Genomic DNA, 20268 nt, shown 5'->3' on the forward strand with positions numbered 1-20268 from the left:
ACCCGTATATATACTGTCTAAGAGAGACACAGGGACATATACAGACTGAGAGTGAGGGGATGGAAAAAGATATTCCATGCAAATGGAAATCAAAAGAAAGCTGGAGTAGTAATTCTCATATCAGACAAAATAGACTTTAAAATAAAGACTATTACAAGAGACAAAGAAGGACACTACATAATGATCAACGGATCAATCCAAGAAGAAGATATAACAATTGTAATTATTTATGCACCCAACATAGGAACACCTCCAGACATAAGGCAAATGCTAACAGCCATAAAAAGAGAAATCAACAGTAACACAATAATAGTAGAGAACTTTAACACCCCACTTTCACCAATGGACAGATCATCCAAAATGAAAATGAATAAGGAAACACAAGATTTAAATGATACATTAAACAAGATGGACTTAATTGATATTTATAGGACATTCCATCCAAAACAATAGAATACACATTCTTCTCAAGTGCGTGTGGAACATTCTCCAGGACAGATCATATCTTGGGTCACAAATCAAGACTTGGTAAATTTAAGAAAACTGAAATCATATCAAGTATCTTTTCCGATCACAACACTATGAGACTAGATATCAATTACAGGAAAAAATTTGTAAAAAATACAAACACATGGAGGCTAAACAATACACTACTAGATAACCAAGAGATCAGGGAAGAAATCAAAGAGGAAATCAAAAAATACCTAGAAACAAATGACAATGAAAACACGACGACCCAAAACCTATGGGATGCAGCAAAAGCAGTTCTAACAGGGAAGTCTATGGCAATACAAGCCTACCACAAGAAACAAGAAACATCTCAAATAAACAACCTAACCTTACACTTAAAGCAATCAGAGAAAGAAGAACAAAAAACGCCCAAAGTTAGCAGAAGGAAACATATCAAAAACATCAGATGAGAAATAAATGAAAAAGAACTGAAGGAAACGATAGCAAAGGTCAATAAAACTAAAAGCTGGTTCTTTGAGAAGATAAACAAAACTGATAAACCATTAGCCAGACTCATCAAGAAAAACAGGGAGAAGACTCAAATCAATAGAACTAGAAATGAAAAAGGAGAAGTAACAACTGACATTGCATAAATACAAAGGATCATGACGGATTACTACAAGCAACTGTATGCCAATAAAATGGACAACCTGGAAGAAATGGACAAATTCTTCAAAAAGCACAACCTTCTGAGACTGAACCAGGAAGAAATAGAAAATATAAACAGACCAATCACAAGCATTGAAATTGAGACTGTGATTAAAAATCTTCCAGCAAACAAAAGCCCAGGACCAGATGGCTTCACAGGCGAATTCTACCAAACATTTAGAGAAGGGCTAACACCTATCCTTCTCAAACTCTTCCAAAATATTGCAGAGGGAGGAACACTCCCCAACTCATTCTACGAGGCCACCATCACCCTAATACCAAAACCAGACAAAGATGTCACAAAGAAAGAAAACTACAGGCCAATATCACTGATGAACATAGATGCAAAAATCCTCAACAAAATACTAGCAAACAGAATCCAACAGCACATAAAGAGGATCATACAGCATAATCAAGTGGGGTTTATCCCAGGAATGCAAGGATTCTTCAATATATGCAAATTAATCAATGTGATACACCATATTAACCAGTTGAAGGAGAAAAACCATATGATCATCTCAATAGATGCAGAAAAAGCTTCTGACAAAATTCAACACCCATTTATGATAAAAAACCTCCAGAAAGTAGGCATAGAGGGAACTTACCTCAACATAATAAAGACCATATATGAGAAACCAACAGCCAACATTGTTGTCAATGGTGAAAAACTGAAACCATTTCCATCATGATCAGGAAGAAGACAAGGTTACCCACTCTCACCAGTATTAATCAACATAGTTTTGGAAGTTTAAGCCACAGCAATCAGAGAGGAAAAAGAAATAAACTGAATCCAAATCAGAAAATAACTAAAACTGTCACTGTCTGCAGATGACATGATACTATACCTAGAGAATCCTAAAGATGTTACCAGAAAACTACTGGAGTTCACCAATGAATTTGGTAAAGTAGCAGGATACACAATTAAGGCACAGATATCTCTTGAATTCCTATACACTAATGATGAAAAATCTGAAAGAGAAGTTAAGGAAACACTCCCATTTACCACTGCAACAAAAAGAATAAGATACCTAGGAATAAACCTACCTAAAGAGACCAAAGACCTGTATGCAGAGAACTATAAGACACTGATGAAAGAAATTAAAGATGATACAAACAGATGGAGAGATATACCATGTTCTTGGATTGGAAGAATCAACATTGTGAAAATGACTATACTACCCACAACAATCTACAGATTCAATGCAATCTCTATCAAACTACCAATGGCATTTTTCACAGAAGTAGAACAAAAAATTTTACAATTTGTATGGAAACACAAAAGGCCCCGAATAGCCAAAGCCATCTTGAGAAAGAAAAACGGAGCTGGAGGAATCAGGCTCCCTGAGTTCAGACTATATGCTACAAATCTACAGTAATCAAGACAGTATGGTACTGAACAAAAACAGAAATATAGATCAATGGAACAGGATAAAAAGATCAGAGATAAACCCACACACATATGGTCACCGTATCTTTGATAAAGGAGGCAAGAATATACAGTGGAGAAAAGACAGTCTCTTCAATAAATGGTGCTGGGAAAACTGGACAGCTACATGGAAAAGAATGAAATTAGAACACTCCCTAACACTATACACAAAAATAAACTCAAAATGGATTTAAGACCTAAGTGTAAGGCCAGACACTATCAAACTCTTAGAGGAAAACATAAGCAGAACACTCTATGACATAAATCACAGCAAGATCCTTTTTGACCCAGCTCCTAGAGAAATGGAAATAAAAACAAAAATAAACAAATGGGACCTAAAGAAACTTAAAAGCTTTCGCACAGCAAAGGAAACCATAAACAAGACCAAAAGACAACCCTCAGAATGGGAGAAAATATTTGCAAATGAAGCAACTGACAAAGGATTAATCTCCAAAATATATAAGCAGCTCATGCAGCTCAACATCAAAAAACAACCCAATCCAAAAATGGGCAGAAGACCTAAATAGACATTTCTCCAAAGAAGATATACAGGTTGCCAACAAACACATGAAAGAATGCTCAACATCATTAATCATTAGAGAAATGCAAATCAAAACTGCAATGAGATATTATCTCACACCAGTTAGAATGGCCATCATCAAAAAATCTACAAACAGTAAATGCTGGAGAGGGTGTGGAGAAAAGGGAACCCTCTTGCACTGTTGGTGGGAATGTAAATTGATACAGCCACTATGGAGAACAGTATGAAGGTTCCTTAAAAAACTAAAAATAGAACTTCCATACGACCCAGAAATCCCACTACTGGGCATATACCCTGAGAAAACCATAATTCAGAAAGAGTCATGTACCACAATATTCACTGAAGCTCTATTTACAATAGTCAGGACATGGAAGCAACCTAAGGGTCCATCGACAGATGAATGGATAAAGAAGATGTGACACATATATACAATGGAATATTACTCAGCCATAAAGAGAAACGAAATTGAGTTATTTGTAGTGAGGTGGATGGACCTAGAGACTGTCATACAGAGTGAAGTCAGAAAGAGAAAAATAAATACCATATGCTAACACATATATATGGAATCCTAAAAATATATATATATGGTTCTGATGAACCTAGGGGCAGGACAGGAATAAAGACGCAGAGGTAGAGAATGGACCTGAGGACACAGGGAGGGGGAAGGGTAAGCTGGGATGAAGTGAGAGAGTGGCATGGACATATATACAATACCAAATGTAAAATAGCTAGCTAGTGGGAAGCAGCCGCATAGCACAGGGAGATCAGCTCAGTGCTTTGTGTCCACCTAGAGGGGTGGGATATGGAGTGTGGGAGGGAGATGCATGAGGGAGGAGATATGGGGATATATGTATACATATAGCTGATCCACTTTGTTATAGAGCAGCAACTCACACAACATTGTAAAGCAATTATACTCCAATAAAGATGTTTAAAAAAAAGAAATGTAATTGAGAAATCGAAATGGGAGAATAAAAGTCTATGAAGTTTATTCATAATTTTGCTCATTCTGTTGTTCTTTCTTCTGTCCTGCTATTCCAAGATCCCTTCTTTAATTGTGCCCTTTTTGTTTAAAGAACTTCCTTTAGCCATTATTTTAGGATAGGTCTGCTGTAACAAATTCTCTTAGTCGTCTGTTGCTTGGATTGCAAAATTTGTGTTATTCTGTAAGTTCACTGTTTCTTTCTCCTGTCCTCTCTATTGTATTGTTGAGTACATCCAGTGAATTTTAAAATTTCACTTATGGCATTTTTCAGTTCTATATTTTTCACTTGTTTCTTCTTTATATCTTCTATTTCTTCGCCGAGTCTTTGTATTTCTCTGCAGAAATTTTCTATTACTTTGCTGAAAATTTTCCATCTGTTTCAAATGTATTCTTAATTGCACATTATAGCATTTTTATGATGGCTGCTTTAAAATTCTTGTCAGATAGTTAACATCTGTGTCATCTGGATGTTGATGTCTTTTGATGGTCTCTGTTTCTCATTCATGTTGAGATCTTCCTTGTTCTTGGTATGACAAATAATTTTCAACTGAAGCCTGCACATTTTGGGTATCATGAGAATCTTGTTCTTACTTATACCTTCTGTTAGAGCAGGCCTCTTCTCACAGTGCCACTGCAGGGGAGGAGGTGCACTACCTTATTACTGCGAGGATGGAGTGGAAGTCCAGTTTTTCCCCTTGGCCTCCATTGACATCCCAAAGGGAAGGAAAGACTCCTTGTTAGGAGTAGGTAGGGAAGGAAACACTACCTTGTTACTGCTAGGCAAATGTAGGAGTTTAGGCTCCTCACTAGGCCCTGCTGATACCACTCTGGCTGGAGAAGAAGGGTGTCTCATTACGGTTCCCCACATGGTCTCCTCTCAACTGATACCACAGTGTAGTGGACTTACTACCACAGAGTAATGGTAAAGTCCTGTATTTCTGCCAGGCCTCCTTTGACACTACTCTAGTGCTAAATGGTCATGGGAGTCCAGGTGCTTTATGTGGTCTCCACTGACACCATTGGGAGTGGGGGAAGGTATCTCATTACCACCAGGTGAGGATGAAAGCCTGGTTCCCCACTTGGCCTCCTTGACACAACCACATGGGGCAGGAAGAGGTTGGTTGAGGTGCCTTGTTACAGACTGGCAAAGATAGAAGTCTAGGCTTTCCACTCAGCATTTGCTGAGGGTGGGGGTGAGGCCTCAAGTTTTTGGTGGCATTTTGTGGTGAAGGGGTTATTTTCTAATTTTTTTTTGTCATTAGGCTGTTCCTTTCCAGTTCCTTTGGACAGAGAGAGCAGGCTTTTGCTGGGACCTCTTTTGACTGTACCCGTTGGTGTTCTTAGGTTGTCAGCTTCTACACTACCCAATCTGGAAGACCTGAGGCAAAATCAAAACCCTGATGACTTGTGGCCATGTCATTCCTCAGGTCCCAAGGTCCGTACATGGTCTGGTGTGCCTTGTTCCCTTCATGTTTCAGAGTCTTCTTTTTTTGTTTTTTTTAAAGTTTTCTTTTTTATATTTTTATCTTATATCAGAGCATACTTGATTAATAATGTTGCGTTAGTTTCAGGTGTATAGCAAAGTGATTCAGTTATACATATACACGTAATCTATTCTTTTTCAAATTCTTCTCCCATTTAGGTTATTACAGAATATTGAGCAGCATTCTCTGTGCTATACAGTAGGCCCTTGTTGGTTATCTATTTTAAATATAGCAGTGTGTACATGTCAATCTTAAACTCCCAATCTATCCCTGTCCCCCCACCCTTCCCCCCGGTAACCATAAGTTCGTTCTCTAAGTCTGTGAGTCTTTTTCTGTTTTGTGTTGCTTTTATATATAATGTCTAGGGTTTTTAGGCTTTCTCAGTAGAGAAATAAAATATGCATATTAAAATCTATCAACTATATTAATGCATGTGTATGTATATATATGTATTGTTTTTCTTTGCCAGAATGACAAAGAATAAATTATTGAAATGATGTTTGGAACTAGGAGTTGATAATAAGTAAAGGGTGGAATTACTTTTCATTCTATACTTTCTTCATGGTTGGAAATTTTTACCATGTATATGTATTGCTTTTATTTAAAAATTAAAAAAACACTTAAAGCAGTAAATACTTTTCAGTTCCTGCCCTAGATGACTTGTCTTGGGAAACGGAAACCACTGTCCACTCTTTCTTCCAAAAACTATCTCCTCTCCAGGAATCTATGGCTCCCCTATCTCCTCATTCTCATGTTACTGAACATTCTTTCTTGATCTGTTTTGTGGTCTCTTCTAATGGCCCTTAAAACATTGGCACTCCTTAGATTTCAATCTTTGGTCTAACATTTATTGTCTTGCTACAAGTATCCCTAGGCAAAACTCGCATGGTTTTAACCACTGCCTCTATGCTATGGAAGGCCAACTTTATTTCCCTAATCCTGTTCTATTCTCTGATCTCAGATGTCTCATAGGCATATCTATCTTAACTAGTCCCAAACTGAACTCCTGCTCTTTTTTTCAAATCTTCTTCTCCCTCAGCCTATCCATCACAGTAAATGGAAACTTCATCCTTCTAGTTGCTCTGATATAAAACCTTGAAGTTATCCATGACTCCTCTCTCTCTCCCACATTCCACATGATTTGTTAGCAAGTCCTGTCAGCTCTGCCTTCAAAATTATTTAGAATCTGACCACTTTCTCACCATCTCCACTGTTACCACCGTCATCCAAGGTACAAACCATTTCTTGATTGCATTATTGAAACAGGCTCTTAATTAGACTCTTCGCTTCTACCCTTGTTCCCCTACAGCTATTATCCACAAAGCATCCAGAATAGTCCTATTAAATATAAGTCAAATCATGTCATTTCTCTAGTCAAAAACCTCATTCTATCCTACTCAGATAGTAAAGTCAAAATCCTTCCAATGAGTTCTAAGGCCCTATAGGATCTATTTAGCTTTCCCTCTCCATTTCCTCTCTGAACCATCTTCTTCTGTTTCCTCTTTTGATTAATCCTTCTGGCCTCCTTTTTGTACCATGAACATGATATACACATTTCTGCCGCAGGGATTTTCCACTTACCATTTCTTCAGCCTAGAATGATTTCCCCCCAGATATCTGAATGAACAATTCCTTTATTTCCTATGGGTCTCTGCTCAAAAGTCCTTCTCGATGAGGTCTTCCTGGCCACTGTATTTAAAATGTGAAAACCACTTCTCAACCCTTCCTATTCCCCTTTTCTGCTTTACTGTTCATCTTAATGCTCATTACCATTTAACATATTATATATTTTAGTTATATTGATACTGTTTTTCTAAATTAAACGAGGGCTGTATCCCCATGCCTAAAACAGTACCTGGCAAATGTGGATACTCAAAACATATTTTCTGAATGAATAAACCAATCAGTTAATCAATAAATGATATCTGGGCTATAGACCAAGAGTCAGAAAATTACAGCCCACAGGTCTGCTGCCAGTTTTGTCAATAAAGTTTTACTGGAACATTCATTTGTTTATATGTTATCTATGACTGCTTTCCCAAAACAAAGGTGAAGTTGAGTAGTTGTGACACACATCTATGACCTGCAAAGCCTAGAATATTTATTATATGGTTCTTCAATAAAAAGTTCGCCAATCCCTGCTTTGGATTCATAGTCAACTACTTCCTAGATATTGCTCTCTGGATACATTCCAGAAATCTCAAATCCAATCTGCCCCAAACTGAGCTTTTTCTCCATCTTTCTAAAATTTTCCCATTCTGTATTTCTTATATGTATGAAGTAGAGCCCCATCCACACAGTCTCCCAAATGTAACTCTATTCATCATACTACTCTAATTTGAAGCAAGGCTTTCCCAAGCCTGCAAGAACAATTTCAAACATTCCAAACTCCTTAATTAGACAAAGCCTAGTCCTTTTAGGACATGGCCACCGTCTGCCTCCAATCACATCTCCTGCCACTCCTATTTCCATTTCATGTTCCAACAATATAAAATGGTTTGGGGTTTTAGGTCCTTGGGCCTTTGTTCATGCTGAACCGTCTCCTTGAAATTTCTTTTCCCTATTTCCCTTTCTTTCCCACTTTAAGTATTGACATAGGTTGTACTTCTCTGCAAGTACCCATCCTTGATAATCCCAAAGTGCCCTGTATATACCCAATAATATCACTGTACCAAAATGGTTGGTAAGGCAGCACTGTATAGTGATTAAGTACTTCAACTCTGAGCCAGGTACATGGATTTAAATTCTAGCTCTCTCACTAGCTAAATGGCCTTGGGCATGTAACTGTCACATAGCATGTGTTTATTATCATCTTCACATTTCAGCTGAAACAAAATGACTATCAGAGAAGTTACATTGCTCAATGTAACACAGATAATATGGCAGAGAATGTCAATTGTTCTCCAATATCCATTCTCTCCTTCTTTTAGTAAAAGAACTAAAGTCTTAGCTAGGCACATGGCTGCCCCAAACAAAAACTAAATTTCCCTGCTTTTCTTACAGCTAGATCTGACCATGAGATTAAATTCTGATAAATGGTATGTAAATAAAAGTGATATGTGTGACTTCCAGGTCATTGCCTTAAAGGAAAGGGTTATATCCTCAGCTTTCTTTCTTTCATACTTCCCAATTGATATAATGTAGAAGATATTTGGTCATGCAGATGAAGCAGCACCTTAGGGATGACGGAACAACAACAAAGAAGTAAGCTGGGTTCTAGCCTTTGTCAAGTCACTGTATCAGGCCTGGACCACCTTGCTGAACTGTTCCAAACCAAGAAATAAATGTCTCTTGTGTTGGAGCCACTGTGGTATCTTAGCAGCCTAACCTGTATCTTACCTAATACAGCTAGTAAGTGGAAGAGCTTGGATTTGAACTGTGCATACCACCTGGACTATATCACCAGTCCCCTCCCCCTGAAGAAAAGTTTTTATTGAATTATGCTCTGCTAGGATGGCATTGGCTGCTAGAAAGCCTAGAGTCAAATGTAGGGCCATCCGTAGCAAGTGTATAGGACTTGTCATTAAATATTTCTTGTCTAGTCTCATTCCTGGGTTCATTTTCTATCTGTATCATGATTTTTCATTTTTCATTTGACCTAATTACAATGTACACTACTTCATATTTTACATACCATATAAATATAACACCTTAAATTCTTTAGAATGTGATGGGGTTTTAATAAGTATTGCTTTCTTTATGGTTTATTTGTACATATACCACTTTTATACCTATCATTTTCCTTTGTTTACATGGTTGTCTCCATATTATACTATTAACTCCTTAAAGGCATGTACAATGATATTTTTCTTCTTCTATACCATCTTGCATGGGGTCTGATAATAAAATAGTTGCATGGTCAAGCAATGTTTGCTGAACGAATGAATTTCACAGGGTCAGAAATGCTATTAAATGTCATTGTGTCATATGGAATTTCCTTCCATTATAACTTGGACCAGAGACAAGACACAACTCTAAAAATTGGCTAGGGGAAAGTGTCACATGGTTGGAGGAGTGATGGTGAGGATAGGAAATACATACCTTGACAAAGTGCTCAATTAGGATTTCCACCACAATGTTCTGGAATTTGATGTTCATCATGGCAGCCACAGTGTCCTCCTGAGCTCTCATGAGAGTGGGCCCAAAGATCACCCCCATGTTAGAGGGGGTCATAAGATTCTCTTTGCTGTGCTCACACACACTGCCAGAAGAGAAAGAAAATGATTAACAAGATTTTCTCCAAGACCCCACTGTAACCAAGACTGTGTTAGATGCTTTAGGGGGTAAGAGAAACTAAAAAGTAGAAGAAAAGGAGAGGCCCAAAATATATATGGGAAGAAAAGATTATAAAGGAAGCAACTAGCAAAGAATACAAGATAGCATATAATTAGGGGCCAAAGTGAGCCATAGCTAACTTAGTTTGTAGCACTGTAGAAGTCACGAGAAGAGGGGTGGATGGCTATAGCATTTGGAAAGACAGGAGGGAAGCAAGACGGTATTCCAGGGCAAGAGGTACAGCATGTATAAAGCATATATAAAGAAGAACAAAGCACATAGAGAAAGTGCCTACCAGTCTCACCAGTCAGGAATCTAGTCTCTTCCCCAGCCCTAGCTAGAGAGGCAAAAAACTCAAAGAGCCAAAAGAGATCCTTAAGATGAGCACTTTATCATCGCCCTCACATTACAGATGAGAAAACAGAGGTCCAAAGAAGGAAAGAGATTTGGCTGAAGCCACAGTCAGTTAGCCTGATTAAAGAAGGGCCTGTAATCCCAAATCTTCTGGTCCCTGGTCACTTTCCTTACTTAAATTACCTTAAGGGGCTTCCTATCACTTATAGGACCCTGCCAATTCTCTTCAAAGTAGCAATTAAAGTCTTCAGTAACTTGACACATATTTCCAATCTCAATGCACAGCTTGGGCTCTGAAGCTGACCTGGGTTTGAATCCCAACTCTGCCACCCATTAGCCGTGCAACAGTGAATGTTGCTGACCTAACCTCTCTGGGCTTCAGTTTTCCCACTTGCAAAAATAGTATCCACCTCAGACGGTTGTGAAATAAATAGAGCTAAATTGCTTTAGCATGGTATCCTGGAAATATTCCATTAGAAGTATCTGCTGTTATAATGACCTCTCCAGGAGCCTCCATCTAGGCACTGCTGATGTCTGACACTCTTATATACTACACTGCTTAGATAAAGTTTTCTGGCTATATCATGCTGTTTCAGATCTCCGTATCTTTGTTCATGCCATTCCCTCTGTTTAGAATGTCTTCATCCTCCTAGATCCAAAGAATGTCTATCCTTTGAGATTCACTTTAGGTGACATCTCCTTCAGGGCTCTCACAGCCCACTGTCCTCATCTTGATTGACACCATTGGCAAGTCGAATATATTGCAATTTTCTGTTTCTTATCTGCCTTTCCTACTAGGTGGTAAACAACTTCCAAGTGTGTGTGCCTCACACAGAGCAGATACTAATTAATTATTTTTAATAGAACTGAGAGCCTCTAGCACTCTTTCATGTAGTACTGGAGGCAGCTAAGTAAAAGGTGTACAGCCCTTTGGTCAGTTTGGCTGTGGGAGTGGGGAGATAAGGGAATGGAACAGCCCACCGCAAACACTAATTTTCAAAACCTGCCCAGGTCAAGGTCCTTGAGAGACTGACCCCATTAAGAGGCAGGTTCCAGTCACTAACAAGGTAATTGACAGGGACAGAATCCTTAGACAAATCCTAATGAAATCTGTTAAGCCCATGACAAAGGCTGGGTGCCATTCAGATGATAATGAACAGCAACTATTCACAGGCCTTTGGTATTGCTGGACTGGTGATGGATCCCTTTTAACAGTTTAAATACTTCTGCAATTAACCCTTATTCTTTAGTGACAGAATAGTTCAGATGTTAAAATGGAAAAGCAACTCCATGCTGCCACCAAGATCCAGAATGGCTAAACCACTAGTAACAAGGCAAGGACACTTGTGAGACAACAGCCTCCAGCATGTGTAAATGCGTATCTCCTTTTTTGAGCTTTGAAAGAAAGTGACTTTGGTTGAATATGCCAGAGCTCACTTAATCTGCATAACTCCAAAAGGCAGAGTATTTTATTGCTGAAGCCTAGTTTCACAGAGGGTAAAGAACTTAGTTAAGGTCGAACAGTTTGTGAATACATGGCAATACAGGGATTCAAACCCATATCTGTTGGGGTCCAAGTCTTACAGTCATCCCATTGCATCCCACTGCCTGCTTGTCTAGTTCCTGTCAAGAAATCAGCCCCTATGGGGGCCCCTTTAAGCTAAAGCCACCTTCTATTTCTCTGATGGAGGTTCGAGGTATTCCATTTAGGACACTCTTTTCATTCTTAGTCTTCTTATGAGATTTGAAAGGTAATCTATTCTTTGGGGAGGTTTCTTTCCATTTGACATCTCTCCTTTTATTATACATTTTGAAAATCATTAAGAGGCATAATTGTAGGTTAATAAGATGAATGAAACCAAAAATAAGGGCATCATGAGTAATTAATTAGGTGGGAGTTTGTAATATGATTTGGAAGCAAAGAAATCTTAAATTCTCTAGTCCACTTAGACTAAAGAAAATACATACAACTTCTTTTTTTTAACATCTTTATTGGAATATAATTGCTTTACAATGGTGTTAGTTTCTGCTTTATAACAAAGTGAATCAGCTATACATATACATATATCCCCATATCCCCTCCCTCTTGCGTCTCCCTCCCACCCTCCCTATCCCACCCTTCTAGGTGGTCACAAAGCACCAAGTTGATCTCCCTGTGCTATGCGGCTGCTTCCCACTAGCTATCTATTTTATATTTGGTAGTATATATAAGTCCATGCCACTCTCTCACTTCATCCCAGCTTACCCTTCCCCCTCCCCATGTCCTCAATGGATACAACTTCTTGAACATCAAAATTTAAACCAAAGAAACAGGTATTAGAGAGAGGTTATAAAAAGCCTCCAGTTTAGGAAAAAATAATTTTGATTAGATGGTTTAGATCAGAGGTCATAAATTAAAATGCCTATAAAAACAGAACTACCTTATGATCCAGCAACCCCAGTTCTAGGTATATATTCAAAGGAAATGAAATCAGTATCTCAAAGAGAATATCTGTACTCCCATATTCATTGCAGCATTAGTCACAATAGCCTAAGTGTCCTTAGATGGAAAAACAGATAAACATATACACACAATGGAATATCAATAAGCCTTAAAAAAGAAGGATATCCTGCCTTTTGCAACAACATGGATGAACTTGGAGGACATTATGTTAAGTGAAATAAGCCAGACACAGAGAGTAGAATAGTAGTTGCCAGGGGCTGGGGGAGGGGAAATTGGGGGAGATGTTGGTCAAGAGGTACAAATTTTCAGTTACATAAGATGAGTAAGTTTTAGAGATCTAATATATAGCAATATGAATATAGTTAACGATACTGTATTTTGTGCTTGAAATTTGCTAAGAGGGTAGATCTTAAGTGTTCTTCATAGAAAGAAAGAAAGAAAGAAGGAAGGAAGGAAGGAAGGAAGGAAAAGAAAGAAAGAAAGAAAGAAAGAAAGAAAGAAAGAAAGAAAGAAAGAAAGGAAGAAAGGAAGAAAGGAGGGAGGGAGGGAGGGAGGGGAGGAAGGAAGGAAGGAAGGGAGAAAATGGTAACTATGTGAGGTGATAGATATAGTAATTAGCTATATTGTGGCAATTCTTTCACAATATATACATATACCAAACATCATTATGGTATATAAGTAATATACCATAAATATATATAATTTTTATTTGTCAATTATACCTCAACAAATATGAAAAAATAAAAATAAAAACTGAATAAGTTCATTAAACTGGTTCCATCACTAACGCGTTGTATGACTTCGGGGCTATCTTTTTCCATCCCTAGGTATCTGTTCGCTCACCTATAAAATGAGGTGGTTATTGGGTAATCTAAAGAGCCTTTCAGCTCTGCCATTCAGTGACTCTAAGGAAGTCCTTCCCTTGAAAATAATGGAAAAAAGAAACAGTCACACATTACGTGTCTACTGTTGGAAGAACATAGAACCATTTATTAAGTATGTTTGCTCTCCCCACTGTAAAGATCCCCCCAAAAAACCCCAAATAACCAAAATAAACCACCTCAAATCCAAAAAAAACAAATCAAAAAAAGAACTTGAATCAGAGCAAGCCTCTTGATTCAAAATATGGGAAACTTTAAAGGACAAATGACCTGTTTTCTTTAACAAATAAATTATAAGAAAAAAGAAAGAGATGAAGAAGAAACTTACAGATTGGGAACATGGTAAAAACACAGAGGCCCTATCCTATCAAACTTTGGCCTCTGTGTTCTTTATTAGCCCTCCAAGTGATTCTGATACACACAAAAGATTGAGACCTACTGCTATAGATAAGGGATCACCAAACTACGGCCCTTGGGCCAAATCCAACCTGTTTTTGTAGATAAAGTTTTATTGGAGTATTGTTATGCTTATTCATTCACATATCATCAATGGCTGTTTTTGTATTATAAAGGTAGAACTAAGTAGCTGCAACAGAGTCCATATAGCTCACAAAGCCTTCAATATGTATTATCTAATCCTTTCTGGAAAACATTTGCTGACCTCTGCTAGAGATTAAAAGAGACTTAAAAAGCATCTGAAAAGATTCCTATGTGTGGACGTTATTTGGATCCTTATTAAAAAAAAAAAATATATATATATATATATGACATATCTGAGACTACTGGAAAATTTAACACAGAATATTTAATGATATTAAGTAATTATTAACAGTTTGTTTTCAGATGTGATAATTATATTGTGTTTATATGTACAAAGAATTTTCATTTTTCAATATACATACTGAAATATTTATGGATAAAATAATGTCTTAGATTTGCTTCACAATAATATAGGAGTAGGGGAAATGAATAGGGATATAGATGAAACAAGATTTGCTACATGTTGAAAATTGTTGAAGCTGGGTGATAGGCACATGAGAGTTCCTTATAGGCCCATGAGAGTTCCTTATACTATTCCTTCAGACTCAGGATGCCACAAGGATTTAAAAAGTCCCCCACCCTACTCAACAAAATTTTGGCTAAAGATTTAAGAGGATTATACCTGGATCAAGGTTGAGTAGAGGCCTTTCCAGCCAGAATGGAAAAAAGCATCTGAAGTGACAAAAACCTTTCTTAAGGACATTATTCCTAGGTACGGCCTTCCCTCTACTATTCAGAGCAACAATGGATCTGCTTGCATCACAGAAATAATGCAAACAGCAAATAAAGGTTTAGGTATAAAATGGAAACTTCACTCAGCATGGAGACCCCAATCTACAGAAAGGCTAAGAAGATGAACCACACTCTGAAGAAAATGCTTGCCAAGCAATGCCAGGAAACTCATCTAAAATGGAACAAGGTCTTGCTGATTGCTCTCCTTTGTATACTGGTGGCCCCTAGAAGTGGGCTAGGTATACAGGAGACCACCCTTACCTCCTAAGAGTAAAGAAAGAGCATCACTTCTAACACAGGAGGCAAAAATTAAACAGTATGTACAACAGATTGGTCAATTGTTAACCACTGCATGAGCTTGTGTTCTACAGGTCTCCCCCTCACCTGGAAGCTCCCTTGCGTCCCTTTAAAGCAGGAGACCCAGTGCTGCTGAAAGTGTGAAAAAAGAGCAAGGGGGCATCCCTGGTGGCACAGTGGTTAAGAATCTGCCTGCCAATGCAGGGGACATGGGTTCGAGCCCTTCTCCGGGAAGATCCCATATACCGCGGAGCAACTAAGCCGGTGCACCACAACTACTGAGCCTGAACTTTAGAGCCCACGAGCCACAACTATTGAGCCCACGTGCCGCATCTACTGAAGCCCACGTACTCTAGAGCCTGTGCTCCACAACAAAGAGTAGCCCCTGCTCACCACAACTAGAGAAAGCCTGCGTGCAGCAACGAAGACCCAACACAGCCAAAAATAATAAATAAATTTAAAAAAAAAAAAAGAGCAAGGATCTGAGCAGCAGCTTAAAGAAAAATGGAAGGGATCCTATGACATTCTTCTTACTACTCAGAAACTTTAAGTATTTGTTCTGACAAGCAGAATGAAAGTTCTGTTTTCTTATCCTTTCTCATACCTCTTATGTACAAAGCTATAGATCCATATGCTGATCCTTTTGATAATTCTAACTGCCAGATATGTGGTCAGCTTCCTATTTCTGGGTCTTCAGGATTGCCTTGATGGGTTTTCCCCATACAGGAAATGGTTTGGAAACAACTGGCTACAACAAGTCTCTCTGAAGTACCAGTTCCACACTGGGCTTCAGACTTATTCCCCTGAATTCCTAAGGAAATGAGATCTTTTCTGTCTACTAAAGTTCCAGCTGTCATTCCTCTTACCTCTAACTGGGCCTGTTGCACCAAAATGGCAGACAAAGGGATTGAGATATTAATCACATAAGACTCGGATCCAGGACTTGGAGCTCAAATATTGTAAATTTGGTATCTACTCCCCAAAATTTAGACATCCCATCTCAGCAGGAAGTAGTCAGAATGGTCGTCACCCAGTTCCCTGAAAGATTTGGGTAAAGATAAAACCAAAGTGGGGATTAAAACCGAGCTCCCCTAAAACCGAGTTCCTCTGCTGAGTTTATGATTAACATCTCTATCCAAAATGATTGTTCCCTTTCTCATCTAATATCTGTTCTCCTCAAGATTGAGGAGGATCAAAGAAAAAGGGGGGAGTGAGACTGAGCATGGCCCTGTGGGGCTCCCAGGACTCCCCATTTCTTGTAGGGGCAAGACTCCAGCCTGCATGACTTTCCCTGTGTTCCAAAGGGCGGATTTGAACAGCTGCTAATCAAGGGAGAAGCAGCCAGGAAACCACCTGAGGAAAGACTAAAGGAACCAGAGAAGCTCATCAAGAAGATTACCTGAGACCAGATTAGAGGAGTGCAGGCCCTACACATACCCTAATCTTGTCAGAGACCCCACCCTTGAACCACTGTTATAAAACACTTCATCAGATCCTCTGGGGTTGGGACACATAGTTTTTCAGGTAGGAGCTGGCTGTGTCCCCCTTTGCCTAGCAAAGTAATAAAGCTATTCTTTTCTATTCACCCAAAACTTTCTCTCCAAGGTTTGATTCGGCACTGGTGTACAGAGAAGCTGAGCTTTTGGTAACATCCCAATCCCTGAAGATGATGCCCTTAAGGGCAGACAGCTTTGGTTTCATCCATTGGTGTTATATTATCCATAATTTAAATACTTCAACATAGCCAGTGCAATGTCCTAAATTTCATCAATGTCATCAATTGCAATCACACCATTATTTTATTATGTACCACTAAGAAAGAAGAAACTTTCACTGTCAAATCATTATGTAATATTTTTGAAGACATTTTAAATAGAAAATAAACTCAACAATGAATATAATTTAACTAAAATGACTACAACATGAGCAGCTATCATCATGTTCATGCATGTAGAGGTTATGATAATTACATAAAAACTGCTACCTGACAACAGTGATTTTAAGAAACAATTGATTCTAAGATGCATCCAGAATTCAGGTTACAATTTGAAAAAGACAAGTGCCCCTTAGAATGGATGAAATTTGATATATGTGTTTGTTAGTTTTCATGCACACTCTAGGACAGGTCAGTTATGGTTGTAGTATTCTAATTTTAAATGCATACTTACATACTCTAGGGCTGATTAATTAGTATTTAAAAGGCTCTAATCAGAAGCCAGAGGGGCTACTATAAGCTTCAGCTAACCTCATCTCCAATCAAAACCAATGGCTCTGTTAATTAGCATGGTTGGGGGCAAACTGACTTCTCATTGCTTAGATGTGTCAAGATAAATGGATTGTGGATTGGCTAGAAATATTGTATAGACATTCTCAAGCTTTCATTGACAGGTTAGAATAGAGCAATGATCAATCTTAACATCAGTAAGGTGGGTCAACTAATATTACTCATCTTCAGATGTGATGCAGCATAAGGTACACAAAATCACCTATGATGTGTTCTACCCCCACAATAGTTAACTTGAACCCATCTAGCCTTAAAATACAACCTCTACTTTATAAGAAATAAAGAAAATAGGGGAACAAGCTGAAAAATACAATGAAGAAAGTAGACAAAACTAGTGAGAGTGGCGTGGACATATATACACTAACAAACGTAAAATAGATAGCTAGTGGGAAGCAGCCGCATAGCACAGGGAGATCAGCTCGGTGGTTTGTGACCACCTAGAGGGGTGGGATAGGGAGGGTGGGAGGGAGGGAGACGCAAGAGGGAAGAGATATGGGAACATATGTATATGTATAACTGATTCACTTTGTTATAAAGCAGAAACTCACACCATTGTAAAGCAATTATACTACAATAAAGATGTTAAAAAAAAAAGACTCTACAGAACAACTAATTTTGGGGTCAACTAAGGAAATGTTAATATGGTCTGGAGAGGTAGAACTTGTTGAACTGAAAAAAGGTGGAAACTGTTGAACTGAAAAAAGTTTGGTGTTACTGAACAGCATAACCTCAATTTGGTAAAAAATGTAAATGTGTTTGTGTGGGGTGTGTGTGTATACATAAACACACACACACTCACAGAAAGATCCAGAAGAAAAAGCACAAATATATTAATAGTAGTGATTTTTAGATGCTGAGAATAGAAAGCTTTTATTTTTGTTTATTGACTTTTTTTGCTCTTCTATATTTTCCAATCTCTACAATGCAATGGTATTGCTTCAGAAATAACAGAAGTGCTATTATTACAAAAATAAGAAGATTCTAATAAGCCTAAGAGCTCACACCCTTTAGAATGGTAGCCCAAGCCTAGGATTGCAAAGGGGTCTTGCATTTGGGCATTAGATCATGGGATTTTATTGCCTGACTACAACTGCATTGCTGTAATATTATATCATCTGTTTCAATTTAAACTTTAATGCGTGATGCAGTCAGAGCAACTGAAAGGAAAGAGAGCTGAGACTTCACTGAGTTTACAGAACAGGTTGTACAACTGTTTTGAATCTGCTTCGAGATAAATACCTGCATGAGTGGCAGAATTAGGCCTGAGGCTTGCTTGCATTGTATATGCCACTGGTCGTGAGATTGTGGGGGAGGTAACCTGTACCATTCTCCTACTTCAGATTAATGGAAGCAATAGGTAAAAAGCAAAAAGAATGGAATAATTGGGAATCTCAAATTGGCTGATGTCAGTTTGTGTTTGCCTGTTATTAGCCTAGAAAATGGGCCAGCAGTGGGAACACACTATGAAGGCATAAGTTATAATTATCATATAGCTTATGAAAGCAGTGGTTGGCAGGCAGGAAAATTATGTGAATTTTGAGAGCACATAGATATTCTTCTCCTGTGTAAATTTCCCTGTTGGAACTAAGCCTATTTTTATTTGCATTTTCCCTATAACTCTTGGTTATAAAGATACAAAAAAATTGAAAGAATGGTACTATGAACATTAATACTGTCTATACCTAAATTCAGGAACTAACATTTTCCTACATTTGCTTTTTCTCTGTATATATTTTTTCTGAGCCCTTTAAAAGTAAATTGCTTCAACCCTAAATACTTTAGTATTCATCTCCAAATAATAAGCATGCTGTCCTACAAAACCACAATAATATTTTTATATCAAGGAAAATTTATAATAATTCCATATCACCCGATATCTGGTCCATATTCAAATTTTCTCAAATGTCATGAAAAAATTATTTTATAGATGGGTGTTTCAAATCTAGATCCAAAGTTCATACACTGCATTTGTTTATATTTCTTTAGCCTCTTAATACAAAACAGTACCACTACCTTTTATCCCCAGGACATTGACTTTTATAAAAATTCCAAGCCAGTTGTCTCAAAGAATGTCAAACATTCTGCATTTTTCTATACCCTGTATTTCCTGTAAACTTAAAAGGCTAAATTTGATTGGGGTTAAACATTCTTGGCAAAAATATTTGTTTATGTTGTATACTTCTTACTGTATCCCATCAGGAGGTAGATACGGTCAGTTTGTATCATTATTAGTGATGCTAAATTTGATCAATTAATTAAGGTGGTATTTGCCAGATAACTTCATTGTAAAGATACAGTTTCCATTTGTAATTAGTAAGTAATCTGTGGGTAATACTTTGAAACTATATGAGTATCTTGTTCCTGAAAAATCTTTTACTCAGTGGTTTTGATCCATGCCTGAAACAGGGCGCTGAGGTTGCAAACTCGTAGTTTTTCTTTTTGTTTTCTTTCTTAAGTGTAGTTGATTTACAATATTAGTTTTAGGTGTACAACATAGTGATTCAATATCTTTATAGATTATACTCCATTCAAAGTTATAAAATATTGGCTATATTCCCTGTGTTGTACAATATATCTTTGTAGCTTATTTATTTTATACATAGTACTTTGTACCTTAGTCCCCTACCACTATCTTTCTTACCCCTCTCCACTTCCCTCTCCCCACTGGTAACTACTAGTTTGTTCTCTACATCTGTGAGTCTGTTTCTGTTTTGTTATGTACATTCGTTTGTTTTATTTTTTAGATTCCACATATAAGTGACAACATACAGTATTTGTCTTTCTCTGCCTGACTTATTTCCTTAGCATAATACCCTCCAAGTCTATCCATGTTGTTGCAAATGGCAAAATTTCATTCCTTTTATGGCT

General features: G+C 37.8%; 1 protein-coding gene across 5 annotated transcripts in view; it reads right to left on the minus strand.

Annotated features, from left to right (window-relative positions):
* Positions 1-20268, minus strand: part of OPHN1 (oligophrenin 1) — a 594537-nt gene that overhangs the window by 89556 nt on the left and 484713 nt on the right. For all 5 annotated transcript variants that reach the window (XM_057538773.1, XM_057538771.1, XM_057538772.1 and 2 more), the window contains one exon: positions 9636-9795. In XM_057538773.1, coding sequence (XP_057394756.1) covers positions 9636-9795 — 160 coding nt within the window. The remainder of the gene's footprint in view (positions 1-9635; positions 9796-20268) is intronic.

This window comes from Balaenoptera acutorostrata, chromosome X, assembly GCF_949987535.1.
Source record: "Balaenoptera acutorostrata chromosome X, mBalAcu1.1, whole genome shotgun sequence".
In the NCBI taxonomy this organism is placed as follows: Eukaryota; Metazoa; Chordata; class Mammalia; order Artiodactyla; family Balaenopteridae; genus Balaenoptera; species Balaenoptera acutorostrata.